Source organism: Stegastes partitus, unplaced genomic scaffold (genome assembly GCF_000690725.1).
Source record: "Stegastes partitus isolate 25-593 unplaced genomic scaffold, Stegastes_partitus-1.0.2 Scaffold157, whole genome shotgun sequence".
Taxonomy (NCBI): Eukaryota; Metazoa; Chordata; class Actinopteri; family Pomacentridae; genus Stegastes; species Stegastes partitus.
In genome coordinates, this window is record NW_007577888.1 from 95,673 (window position 1) to 109,435 (window position 13,763).

Here is a 13,763-nt window from a genome sequence, read left to right on the forward strand (position 1 = left end):
TTTCACTGGTGAAAATATGACACCCATGTTTTGGTTTAGACACCACAGCAGTACTTATAATAACAAATATAAATGTGTAATTCTACATCGTCCAGCTCAGTTTTACAAAATTAGCCTTGCTACAGAATGCTTGTTGCATAAAACTGATCGGATATTTGGCCATTACTGGATTTAAAATCAGTTATTAACACCATCTTTGCCTGCTTGACCACCATCGCCATGTTAATGGAAGGACTTTGTAGACCACCACCATGTTTTAATGATCCTATGAAAGTCACTCTCAGGGCAGACGCAAAACACAGATTCTATTACGTTAGTACAACTCGGATTAATCCTGTGTTGTACTCGCCACTTGTGACGTGACAATCTGTAAGGTTTATGCAAAGTTAGTTTTCAATACTTCCAACAAGCTACCAGCAGGAACCTCACGTCTGACAAAAAAAATCTATGCAGCGTCAACAGACGGTGCTACCAGACAAATTTAGATTCCTTAAAAAACACTGAATACATTAAGCGACTGAGCCTTGACAAGTTAAACAGTATGACTTACCTTGTGTGGTACTCCAGTCTAATCCACCCACAAAAAGTTTCCTGAAAGTAGAGGTTACCCTGAAGTTAGCACTGATCATCACCTTGAGTCAGAGTAAATGAACATCTGTAAAGCATCAAAGTCTTACATGCATAATCAAAAAAAAAAGAAAACAAACACAAAAAAACACACAGAGACAAAAATCCACTCCCCAGAGGCCTTAAAAAAGCCTAAAAACACTGAGATCTTTAGTGCAGAGGATTGGAAGCACAGCTGACTAAACAGCCATGCACAAAGATATTACACAACATGAGGCAACCCTGCCACCAAAGCTGGTGCAGCATGAGCATAAAAACACACAGATCCAGGTAATGCTCGAGTTTAACGTGGCTCGTGTTGAGGTCCAGTTATCGCCGTGGATGTCCCTCTGCTCTCCCAACACTCAATGCAATGGCCTCGACAATAAAGGTCTTTTTATGAACCTCCTGCCACGTAAGTTACCCCGGGACAGAGCCATGGCGTTTAGCAAGCTAACACAAACTGAGTCCAGAAGCCACGGCAGCCTCAGTCACCGCTGAAACCTCGTGGATTTTACTGCCGGAGCGGAGCGGAGCGGAGCGCCTGCTCGGCTCCCTGCATGCGGACCACTGAACTCGGATGCTGGCTGCATTGCTGGAAGTTTAGCGGCAGTTTAAACGCTACAACTATCAAACCAGCTAGCGAGTTCGTTAATGTTTGTTTAAGGTTACCGCTGAAATACAGCAGTGATCAATGCAGCGTGTGGGACAGAAGTGGAGGCTTGGTGCAGACGAGGATGCTCCATCCTCCAGCAGTGCCCGCTAAATGTCCTCGCATTGGCGAAGTCAAGAGCAGCAGACTTTCGCTTCGCTGGCAAGCGCTAGCTAAACTAGCTCAGTTGCTTCGAGCTAACTGGAAACAACACTGAAATAAGTAACTACACTTCCACGCATTCCCTTGACAAGCGGAGTGGGAGCACTCCGGACAAACATGGTCTATTCCACCACAAGTCCTAACACCAACAACGGAGCTACTTTGAAGACTAGTTTCACTTTTTGGCCGTCTTTCCTCAGGCTAGCGATGTCGCTAAGTTACTGAAGCTAGCTTAGCCTGCTAGCTAATGTTAGCTGTCAAATGACAGCTTGACAGCATAGCGCGCTAACTATAAGTTACTCTGCAATATACAGTTTGTCGTGAACACAGTGGACGGCTTTGTGAAATAGATCTTACCCGACTTCATCTCCGACTAAGTTGTTGTTCATTTCTGAGGCTAAAGCGGGGGACTATAGGAGCTGTGACCGGCTTCTTGCTTCAGTGCTGCCCCTCTCAGACTGAGAGCGGAGGAAGGTCACTCCGCTTTTTGGTTCAAACTGTTCTGCGCAATGACGACGCTGCAGGGGGCAGCGGCCTTTAAAGGAACATTACACCCAACCAGCCCCTCAGTCTGCGTTAGATTGAACCATCCTACAGGGGAAGCTAAGTGCTTTAAACACACGTCTCTTTTGACTTGTGTTCATTCAGTATTCTGATCAGGCTTTGACGAGGTAAACCTGAGCAGGAAACAGCCCCAAATGATAACCAGCATAATATTTTAACAACATAAAAACAGCTATAGACACAGACAGACCTCACATGGCACAAAAAACACACAAGTCAACATTGTGTTGGGTTGCTGTAGGACCACAAGGCCATCTAGACTTCTGTTATGGTTTGTTATTCCTTTATTTAAGTCATTAGTCTTCGAGACTAGATTAGATTCAGGTAGAGAATTATGTGCAAGGAAAAAAACATATAAAAGCATGAACAAGCACAATTCAAGCACACAGTTACACACACAATAGACAAAGACATAATTCATTAGAGACAGCCATAACAAGTGGCATTCAGCGTGCTCGGGCATCATGTTTTGAAGTCTTCAAGTAGAATAAGAACTTTTATCTTCAGGGGTATTTTCATCTAAGGAGCACAGTTCAACTTTTAAAAAGATACACCCAAAACCGATCTTTCTTATTTTTTTAAAAAAAAAAGAAGAAGCTTGGCCCACAGTGCTGCTCCAGGAAAGGTTCCAGTGAGCGTTGGAGAAAAAAAAAAAAACCTCCCAAACCAAAGAGCATCTTTCTATTTGCATTAATGTGCAGTCAGTAAATTTTATGCAAATTCAGTCATTACTTTTCAAGATCTGTTGCTGACAAACAGATGATGACCATGTGGCACCCACTCTTTGGATGAGTTGATAAAACACAGCGCGAGTGACGAGCGGGGAACAGTGGCATTTAGAACATGAAATGCAAATGTATGTGACACAGGTGACACATAATGTAGAGTGATTAAATAACACCTTTCAGGCAAAACGCCCATTAATTTACATTTAAAAATAGCCTGTGACAACCTGACGAGCTGAAGTTTGTATGTTCTGCACAATACTAACAGTGTTCATGTTCTTTCACTCAGGTAAATGATCTCAATCCCCGTTCAGCCCTGATTAATACATTATGTTTTACCATTTGTGGTAATGAATGGCCTGATGAACTTACTTTTATCATCTGTCCTGGTATTTTCTTTATCTTTAACAATATTATTTGATGCTGCAGTGATGTCTTTTTTTCCCCATGAGGATCAATAATTTATCTTTAATCAATTAATTCTAATCCTATTTGTCACATTTAGGTCTTTTGAGGCTTTCATTGTTGATAAAAGCGTGTTTTAACTTAGAGAAAAAAACTTCTGTTGCGTTAGAAAATCAGATAGCACATTAAGGAGAGCAGTCCTCTTCTGCATCTTTCAGTTTTTGAACATTTTATCTTCCGATCACAGATTTATTAGTGCAATAAGCTCGCAACACTTACCAAAGGCTCAACAAAAGCTCAAGTCAAATCAGATTTAACAGGAAAAAAAATACAAATGTTCTGCTAGTTGGAAAAAACATGCAAGATCTTTGAGAAGATAAAATATAATTCAAAAATACCTTATTTAATCATGACAACCATACCGTCATAATTTTTTACAAATGCTTTCTTCTTTTCTGTCGACCTGCCATTTTCAAAGTCAAATAAGCAGATTACATCACGCAACTAATTAACAATAAAAATAGAAGTACACAGACGTCCCTGTGGTAGCGTTCCCTGAGCTTTCACGACGTTCCACGTGGGAATAGTGAAAGTCAGAATGAGCTTCATCTTCTCACTCAGTGTAACGTTTGTCCCTGAAAGATGTTCCTGTTTCTCTTTTACGCCCTGATATCGTTTCTGGGGGACAAAATCAGGTCACACATCAGTATGTCAAGATTTGTACCAGACTCTCCGCTGGGACTGGAGCTCTTTCTGTCAGATTACAATGAACATGGGGGGAAACAGCTTGATCATGTTTCTTAGAGGAAGCGGGCTCACTTGAAATCTGTCCTGTTTTCTTAGTGAGGAGTCAGAAAGGGGGGAATGGTGATTTTACAGCACGTCCATCAGTCTAATAGGGAGTAAACTCAGAGGTATAATCAGATAATTGTTGAATTATGTTCAGCAGCATCTTGTAGACATGTTTATTTTTTAATCATTTTATGTTTCAAGGATCATAAGGTTGAACATAAACAGGACAAATAATACTTCATTGCACATGTCAGCAACAAATGCATGTTAGATAAATTAAAATCAAAGCTGTTTGTGTACAATGCAAACCAATAAACTGCAAAGTCAGTGGTCGTCTCTCAGCAGACTTTTCACTGTGGCTGTAAAACTGCAGCTCTTCAGACTGGGAACCAGTTAAAATGTCTCTCCTCATACGTGACAGTTTTTCTCATCAGTAAATCTTCTTTTTAATGCCAGTCCGATACGTTACTACAGCTAAAGTCAGGTCCCATGATGTTTGATCAACAGGCGGCTTTGCAGCGCTGCAGTCTGTGTGGGACGACTGCAATAGAAGTCCGTCTTGCATCATCCATTTGAGACATTTGTCATATTACCATAAAGCCACAGGCAGCTGTTTCCAACAACTCTGTCTCTGTAAAGGCTCCACTCACTTTGAAGAAACAGCGCCCTCTTCCTGCTGTGTGCTGCACCACAACCCGGCAGGTTTCTCACTGCAGTTTGCCATCGGGGGCACCGCTGAGGGTTACCTTGAGTTACCACGGCAACAATAGAGTCACTACAAGGTCACTATTAGTACTGAGGTACTACCATAAAGGATGTCAGTAGAAACCTCCCAGACTTAAAGGGTGAGTTCTTCCAAACACGCTGCGTTTCTTCCTTCCGTCTGGTGCAGGTTTGTATGTTAGATAGTCACTTTGTCAGCCGGTATTCTGGTGTATCCACAGTCATTCATGGTGACGTCTCCCTAAGCACCTTCTGCACTCCACATCATCTCACTCCCACCTCTGTGCTTCACTGTCAGGACCATGCGACCACTGTGGTAGTCCTGAACTTGATATTTTGTGCTGGTGCACAAGCAAGATTTTTATTTTTTATTTTTTTATCTTCGATGCTGTCCTCAGAGGTTCATGTTATGTAATGTCCTTCACACTGTCTGAGCTGTCACAGAAATTCCAATTACCTTTGATAACCCCCACGCCAAGTCTGGAGCACTGGCCTCTTTGTTTTTAGAGCTGGATTGTGAAAGCAGTGCACAGTCCGCGGCGTCATTTTAGGTAGAAAGATCACTTCTGTACCTCAAGATTACTGCTCTGTTTCTACTGATTATTACACTTCTCCTCAGTCGCTTTGGTGCATTTCTCTGATCAGAATTAAAATTCTCATAACTGTTAGTTCAGCCTCCACAACATTTAGTCATTTGTGCACATCATCATCGTAGCAGTTTCTCATTCCTTCCAACAAATTGCAAATGCTTTTGGACATGCATCAATTGCTTTCATACAATTCTCTGCTATCCTTATGAATGCTGAGTAGTCATTCCCTATAATACTAACAGTCCTCGTTTCATTGCTTGAGTCATTACGTACAAAAAATGTTGAACGACTTGTCAAGATCTGTCAAGCAAATTTTATACATTTCTTTATCATTTTAGACGCTCTTTATGGGACATGATCCCTGAGAATGAGAGGGGTCTAACTGTCTGAACAAGTATGCTGTTGTTTGGTCAGATCTGGTCAGATGCTGGTGGAATATCTCCCTCCCTGCTCCCCATTCATAAATCCAACAGGGGAGTTTTTCTCTGCCTGGAGGTGGAAGGTATATGACTGGCATCCACAGACCCAAATGGCCCTGCTAGCGGCCGTGGATGCAGCATGTGATGACATGGCAGCAGAGTCCTGCAGAGGGTGGACTCGCCACTCGAGGAGATACTTTCCTCGCTGCATTGCAAGGAATGATATTAACTGTGATGTAGAGGAAAGTATAAAGAGTTCATTTGCAAAATCAGATAACTCCGTCTTCACAAACCTTCAGAAAACCCACTTCTCCATCGTCTACCTGAGACAACATCAACCAAACTTAAGTTATCTCTGTTTTTGTCATTTCTACTGAGTCAAATCCACTCAGCTTCAGTTTGATTGATATTATCTCAAGCAAACAACAACAAAAAATTTTCTAAAAATTATATGGCAATTTGGAAAAAAACTCTTCATGCATTCCTTACTTGTGGTATAGATTTGACAGAGCAATACAAACTGTGATCACCGTGTAATAGAATGAACACATGATGTTCTCTCTGCGTGGCTCATTCTGGAGCGTTTTAGGGTGGAGTTTACCGTAAAGCATTACGGAACAAAAGCTAGACAATAAAAACTGCTCAACAGGTTGACCGAGTAAACCTACCTCTAAGTGGCTGATGTCTGGCTTCTTCTTTTGCTTTTTTGTACTCTAAACCTTATGACCTTGGAGCTCTAGCATGCCGTCATTGACTAATTTAAATGCTTAAACACCTTCAGTTATTATGTAATCCTTTTCCTCTCATATGGGTAAAAGCAGAGGACCAAACAGCTCTCAGTTTGCTCCCAAACTCTAACAGCTTCAGTGGATATGTATTCTTTTACTCGGCTTTGTTAATACCTCATGGTTATTTCTCGTCTGTTCTCTCCCCAGCATTGTCATTTTGTGAAGGATAATTAAGATTTCAATCTAATGTTCCTATAATCTGTTTAAACTACATCCAACATTTTGGTGTATTATTGAGCCATTAACACAAAGAGGATGTTTAAAAGTGCATTATTCTTTAATGTTTGCTTTTATGGCAGCTTTATTATTCCAAACAAGCATTTCTTTGTCGGCAGGTTTGCTCTGCTGGCTGAGGCAGTTTTGAAAGTGACCCCAGTGACCACAACACATCTGTCTGTAGTCCAGTTACACCTGAAAGGATCCGACTGTGAACACTCTCCTGTCCCTAAGCTCAACCTGAATCCAAACTCTGGGAGATTATTAGGACTTTATTAGGTCCGGTGAATTGAATGCAAAAAAATCAAATCCTGTTGCGACACAGTTTCACTGTTTGCCCTGTCAAGAGGGAGACATCAGGGATCTCAGCATTCATTCCAGCTGCCACTAGAGGGCTGGTGTCCACGGTTTGATCGAGCTGGAAAAGCCTATTGTCATAAAATGTGATGCTACGCTAATGTGTGGTGTGTTTTTAACCACAGAACAGTTTGAAATAACCACAAAGAACAGTTCAGTCTATAAACAACTAGAAAAACTTCAGCTCCACTCCATTTACTAGACTGTCAGCCGTCAGTCAGCAGGTAAAAACACCGTTTTGCGGAATAAAAACAGGAGAAATCAAAACCTGAAATGATGACATAGCAACCTGGACTGCAACTTTGCTTTTCACTCATGAAAGTCCAACACAATCTAACCTTTTACTATAATTTTCTGTTACCATGCACAAGGTTTTGCTCATATGAGGTGCCTTATTAACACGATAAATTTCCCATTTTCAACCCAAAGTCATATTATGTTCTGGAAGACAAATTTCACTTTTTTTTTTTTTTTCCTTGTGTTTCTTTGACGTAACTTCTGTCGATGAAATCTGTTGGAATGTGACTAGAGCAGCAGAAAAGGACCTCTGCGCTGACTGATAATGAAATGAGGGATTATCTGGCTGTCCTGTGGAAGTCGGTCCATCTACTGCCCTTTGACTCTGATTACTGGACGTCACCTTCAGTGTGAGCCTTTCAGAAACGCTGAGTGCGGCAGCGTGTTGTGTATCAGTGGCAAAACAGGGAAGGAGCAAAGCAGGAGATCTGTGATGGGGGGAGAAAAAGACCATAGAATAAAATAAAATAACCCATCTCATGTAGAGGATAAAGTGCTTTAATTAGTGGAATCTTACTGAAATGTCATTAAATGTAAAGTATTATTGATTTATTATTGATTATATTGACCTGCGTGGTGTAGGAGTTACTGAGCGTGCGCCAGCAGTCTTCAAAGAGTTCTTTAGAGGGTTTCCTGGGGTTAGAGGTGAAGCCAGTGATATTAACACAGTGCACCTTTTGTAAAATTCATGAAATACCTCCTCACCATCTGCTCGCTCTCCATTCTGTGTGTTTTGGAGAAGAATCTGTCGCTTGTACACAACTCTGGCTCCGTAAATGGAAGGCAAATATAGCGGCTCTGACTAACGCGCACAATACTACGTGCTCCCTTTCAGACTCTTTTCCTTTAATGTGACTCCTGCTGGATGTGTCGGCGGCATCCGATGAGCACTCCGGTCACTTTTCTGTAAAAGATTTGCGATCTGTGGGTCAGACCCGGTGACATTTCTGGATCACTTTCAAGTCTGAGCTGCATGCTGTCACATTAACAGGCACACACAAGCAACATTTTTCAAGCTGTGTGAAGTGATTAAAGGTTTTTCCACATTTCAGCATCAACATTAGTCCAAAAGCATCACAGAGAACGCAAGAGACACGACTTGCTGCCAAAATCACAGAACACCATTCGTTTTGCTCGACAGTTTCACATCTATTATCCACACAAATACAACTTTACTGTGATGAAGATTGAGTCTGTAACAGGTCGGATTAAGAAGACTGACCAATAATGAATGTAATCTGGGTTTTAACAAAACGCTAACAGGAGCTGAAGTTCAGTTTGCTGCTTCCAGCTGTTCCGCACACGGAACACCAGCGGTAGCTTCATTAATTACCTACAATCATAAATTATCCCTGAAATGGAGACAGAATCAGGCAGCATCTCCTGATAAATGATCTCATGGACTGTTTTTCAGCTCAGACAGGTGAGCTGTCACACACAGTTTATCAGCTGCAGTTCAATCATTTGTTACACAGCGGCTGTCCTCACGTTAAGTCCTGAGCTCCATCACAGCTGTCGAGGAAATTTAGATTTAACAGCTGGTGAAGTGGGCAAGTAGTGAGATCATCACACATGGACAAGATGTTCAGTGTTTAGGAGATTAAATATAAACTATTTGCACAGTTCAATAAGCTTGTTTTAGTTTAGTTTTGTGCTTATCAGTGCATTAATACGCATCACACATCTCCCGTATCGTGGTTCTGTCCATCACTGGGTTTGTCTGGACGAAGCTGTGGGGGACATTATTGGTAAAGTGACCTTTGTCTGAATGACAGAATGACGTCACTTTAACTGATCGATGAAACTGCAATTTACGCATCACACTTAAACGGCCATTCGTGCTTCATTTCGTGGGTAAAGAAGGAGCCAGAGGGGCATTAAACCTGTAAAACCCAACTATCTAAACGTCAACCGTCTTCCTCCAGCATCAGAGACGTCGCCTTCGAGGAGCAAATAAACCATTTAATAAATATTAGCTCATATCAAGCTATTTTAATTGTAGTTTTTGGAATCATGCTTGAATGGTACTCAACATTTTTTCTCAGTCGCTTTGATGCATTTCTCAAAATTTGCAAAACAGTAAGTGCATTTCTCAAAACAATTCGTACGAACAGCAAAACACTACGGATTACCTGCAAGAGGCAGTTACTTGCTCAATATCCTTAGTTCATCTTTCAAAAGTAAAAATCTGTGTCAATGAACATGTCAGTGTCGTCAGAATGACAAGTCCTTTTGTCAGTGTGTACAGATAAGACAGTCACATAGTTTAGTCATGTTGTCAGGATAACAGTGAACTCTGGAGGGATGCTCTGATGTAAACTGTGGCTAAAGCTTTGATGACAATTATTGTAAATTGTGAGTTACACCTTAGTGTATGTGGGAGATGGATATTCATATTTAGGCTTTTCCTGTTTGTCCTGTAATTTGTTGACAGATCATGTCACTGCGATACAGAAAATAAAAGTCAGCACTGCACAGCACAAAGACAAGAAAACAAAAATAGAAATGTGCACATAGGACGGTCTCTTTAGGGACAACTGTACATGCGGCGCTGTAGGAATTACAGTGCAGTCTTCCTGTACCTCCTGACGTCTGCTGGGCCACAAATTCTCATCCACATCATAACGAAGATCTTCTCTTGTGATGGACAGAATCTTTCAGTGTCTCATCCAGCCTCTGCAGGCATCTGCTGTGATGTCATCACACGCTGCATCCATGGCAGCCAGAGGGGTCGTCTGGGTATGTGGCTGGCGATCATGATCATGTACTTTCCATCTCCATGCTGAGAAAAATTCCTCAGTGGGGTTAAGGACTGGGGAGGAGGGCTAGAGGAACTCCATCAGCATCCTGTTGTGGGTCACAAACCGTTGCCTGGGAGCCAATTTAGGACAGATTTAGAAATATGCTCGACACATTCTGACAACTTGTTCAACCATTTTGCATGTAAAGACATATGCGATGAACTAATGCCTAAATGTTGTGGGGGTGAGACTACTCAACAGAGACCCATTATAATACATTCTGATCAACACGACAGAAGCAGGTGATAACGCAGGAAACAGCAGAGAGTTGCACTTAATCATTTGCATGGATGTACCAAAGCATTTACAACTTGTTCAAAGAAGTGAGAAACTGCTTTTTTTTTATGTGCACAGGTGACACAATGATGTGAAGATTGAACAAGTAGTTTTGAGAATTTCAGTTCGGATCTGAGAAATGAACCAAAGCGACTGAGAAAAACTGTAACATGAAGGCAGTTTGGTGTTGTTTTTATTTCTAATTTTATTTTTTTAGGCCTATGATTCAGATGTTTGAGTGGGAGTGCTGCATTTTCTTTGTTTCTATGGATGAATAACTTGAAATAAAGACAGGGCGATATATTGTTTACACACAGTTACATGTACAGCAATTCTTAGAATGCTTTTTGCAGGGATTTAGCCGTCATGTGGCTTCGAGAAAGGATCATCCAGACTGAACAGCAGCAAAGGCATGTTCACCTTCAGTTCAGACCTCACACAAGTTACCAATCCCCGCTCTGAGGACACGAGGGTGTTTGTAAAAGGTTATCTGCTGTGGCCTGTTTTGTAACTCACACTATTCACTGAAGCTGCTGTAATTTGAGTCATAATACGCTCTTGTGTGCAGCTCAATACCGACACCGTCCGCGACACGATGGTTACATTTGAGAGCTGCAGAACAGGAGTAACGGTTTATTGTTTCACATGTCGGGCTGCTGTGTTTTCTCCATGAATGCGAGCTCCTGTGGAAATAAGTATTATTCAAAGGCAGCGCAAATCGAGTGCCTCATGTAAGAGCGGTAGGTGGATGAAAACCTGCAGCGTGACGAGGACCCTCACCGAGGAGCCGGTCCCACTCAGCTTCACCTAATGGGAGTGAAGTGGATGATGGGTAACCGGGGCAGAGGGGCTGAGGAGATGATCAGATGATCCATGATGCAGTTTGTCGCATTGTGATGTGAGTCACTTTAACCACAGAGGAACGCCAAGTGACGCCGAATAACAGAGAATTTAAAGTTTGGGGGGAAGAGTTGGCTTCGTTTTCAGGTTCAGTCACTGTTCAGCTTCACATCCTAAATGAGAATGAAAGAAATATTATCCTGATTGAGAATTACGGTGTCTTTATGTCGCTCAGGGACCCTAACATTGAGTTCTATTAGAGCTGCAGCTCTCAGTTGTTCATCACTCTGGCTTCACCGTCCTTAAAATGTCTTGTTTTGTTTTATTAAAAGTATAATATCTAAAGATTAAGACGTCAGACTGAAAATACTCACATCAGTTGCTCAAACCAGTGAATTATTTTCTTTAAAAAATTTATAAAACAACCAAATATCACAACGGTTTCAGCTCAATTTTTCCACCATCTGACAGTTGTTTTACCTCTGAATGCTGTTATTGGTGTTTCTATAATATTTTCATGTGGGTTTATATTGTCTGAGTGTTAATTTGCTAAATAGCAAGTGTCATATTCTGGTGTCACCATCCTGTAATACACAAACAGAGATGAGCAGCGCCGGTGGTGATTAGCTGTAAATTTATGGAGATGTTAATAAATGTTATTTTATTTTTAGATGTACAAAATTCAAGCAGGTATCATATAATCAGTACAAAAGAGTACATCCAAGCTTTATGTTGAGAAGATGATTGTTTTGTTTTTTTTCTGCAGAAGGACAAAGAGTCAAAATGAAATAATAACAAAATAAAGGGACAGCAGATCATTTAAAATCTGCGAATAACATTTCAGGGCAGCACTGCAGTTGTATAACATTTGTCATAAGAGTAACAGACTTTATTCCATTTAAATATCTCTCTTTTTTTCCCCCTACATGTCCAATTACTCACACAGCTCCAGTGATGTTGTGCAACAGGAGACGATGTACAGCATGTGTGAGTAAGACCCAATGCTTGACTTCAGCTGTTCATGCAGAGAGCAGTAAAAAGCTAAGACCTCTCCCTCCGCTGCTTGTTCTGCGTCCCACACACACTGTCAGAGGCGTTATCAGGACACATAAAGAATCCTGAAGAGAAACCTTTGACACGCCCCACCCCTCCCCTCCAAACACCAATCGTCTGCTCCGTAGCAGCCCAACCAGGAAGCAGTCGGCCAATCGGATTGTTGCACTGACTTCACAAAAAAAAAAAAGAAGTATGACCTGGGGAGGAAAAATGACTTTTAAACTGTATTTGGGGGAAAAGTCCCCAAATTTTTTAAGCATTTTTTTTAAAATCAGATTTGACAGGTGATTCTATGCATGCAGTGTTTTGTCCCTGTGACCACTGAAGTAGCTGTTATGGATTAGATGGTTAGATTGGGGTCTGGTGTTGTTAGCTTCAAATAAGCATCCTGGGGCGCAACCAGGATGGCTGCAGAGCGGAGGGGCAGGAAACTCTGTGGCTGAAGGTAAGGATCTAATGAATATTTAGTTAGGTCTGCGGCCCCAGACGCTGACGGGCCTCAAAACCCACAAGTTAGTGACTGGTGTTGACAATTGGAGCTGCACCACTAAAGCACAATATCAGCTGAGGTGAGTACTGCATTATTATCTAATGATCTGATCCTGTGCTGTGAAGGGGCCTTAGATCAAAATCTAGCTGTTTGACATTCAGCATTTTAGCTTTTATTGACCTCATGTGGAGCATATTCCTACAAAAAGTTGTGTTTAATCAAAGAACCACAACCTGAGATGGAAATCTGGTTGTCGGAGTTCATGGAGAGGCCCAGAGACGGCATTGGGCTGCATCTCAAAAACGCTGATTCAGACTTTTAGAATTGCATACAGAACAAACTAAAGCAGGGCAACAAGGTGGCTCGGTGGTTAGCAGCACCATTGCCTTGCAGCTAGAAGATCCCCTGGCTAGAAGAGGATTTTTCTGTGTGGAGTCTCCATGTTCTCCCCGTGCAGCGTGGGTTCTCTCTGGGTTCTCCAGCTTCCTCCCACACAGTTCAAAAACATGTCGAAGTTAATTGGTGATTCTAAATTGTCCGTAGGTGTGAATGTGAGTGTGCTTGGTTGTCTGTCTCTAAGTGTGGCCCTGTGATAGACTGGTTTCCTGTCCAGGTGAACCTGCCTTCACCCTGAGTCAGCTGGGATAGACTCCAGCCCCCCACGACCCTAGTGAGGATTAAGGTGTAGAGATGATGGATGGATGGACAAACTAAATCAGCTGATCCTGTCAATTTCTGTAGCTTTCTGCATCACTTTCCTTCTTCAGAATGTTTCCATGTACAACATGAATGGCTGAAATACTTCCACTTGTAGCGTAGAGGTGAGCTGGTGTGCTCGAGCTGCAGCAAGTTTGCAGGTTTGGGTAGAAAGAGAGACTTCATAGGTCCACACAGGATCTATTCTATCTATTCTATCTATGAAATGTGCAACTTTGACGCACAAAGATGAGTTCTTAGAGGTTAAAACAGGACTTTAACACAGTTCAATTAGCACAAGGCGCTTT

The 13,763-nt window shown here is 41.8% G+C and overlaps 1 protein-coding gene across 2 annotated transcripts in view; it reads right to left on the reverse strand.

Annotated features, from left to right (window-relative positions):
* The window catches only part of dazap1 (DAZ associated protein 1), a 20,428-nt gene extending 18,552 nt beyond the window's left edge, over positions 1–1,876 (reverse strand). For both annotated transcript variants that reach the window (XM_008279361.1, XM_008279360.1), the window contains exons 1-2: positions 1,778–1,876; positions 551–591 (exon numbers count right to left, since the gene is read on the reverse strand). In XM_008279361.1, coding sequence (XP_008277583.1) covers positions 551–591; positions 1,778–1,809 — 73 coding nt within the window. In that variant the 5' untranslated portion in view covers positions 1,810–1,876. The remainder of the gene's footprint in view (positions 1–550; positions 592–1,777) is intronic.
* Positions 1,877–13,763: the final 11,887 nt, after the last annotated feature.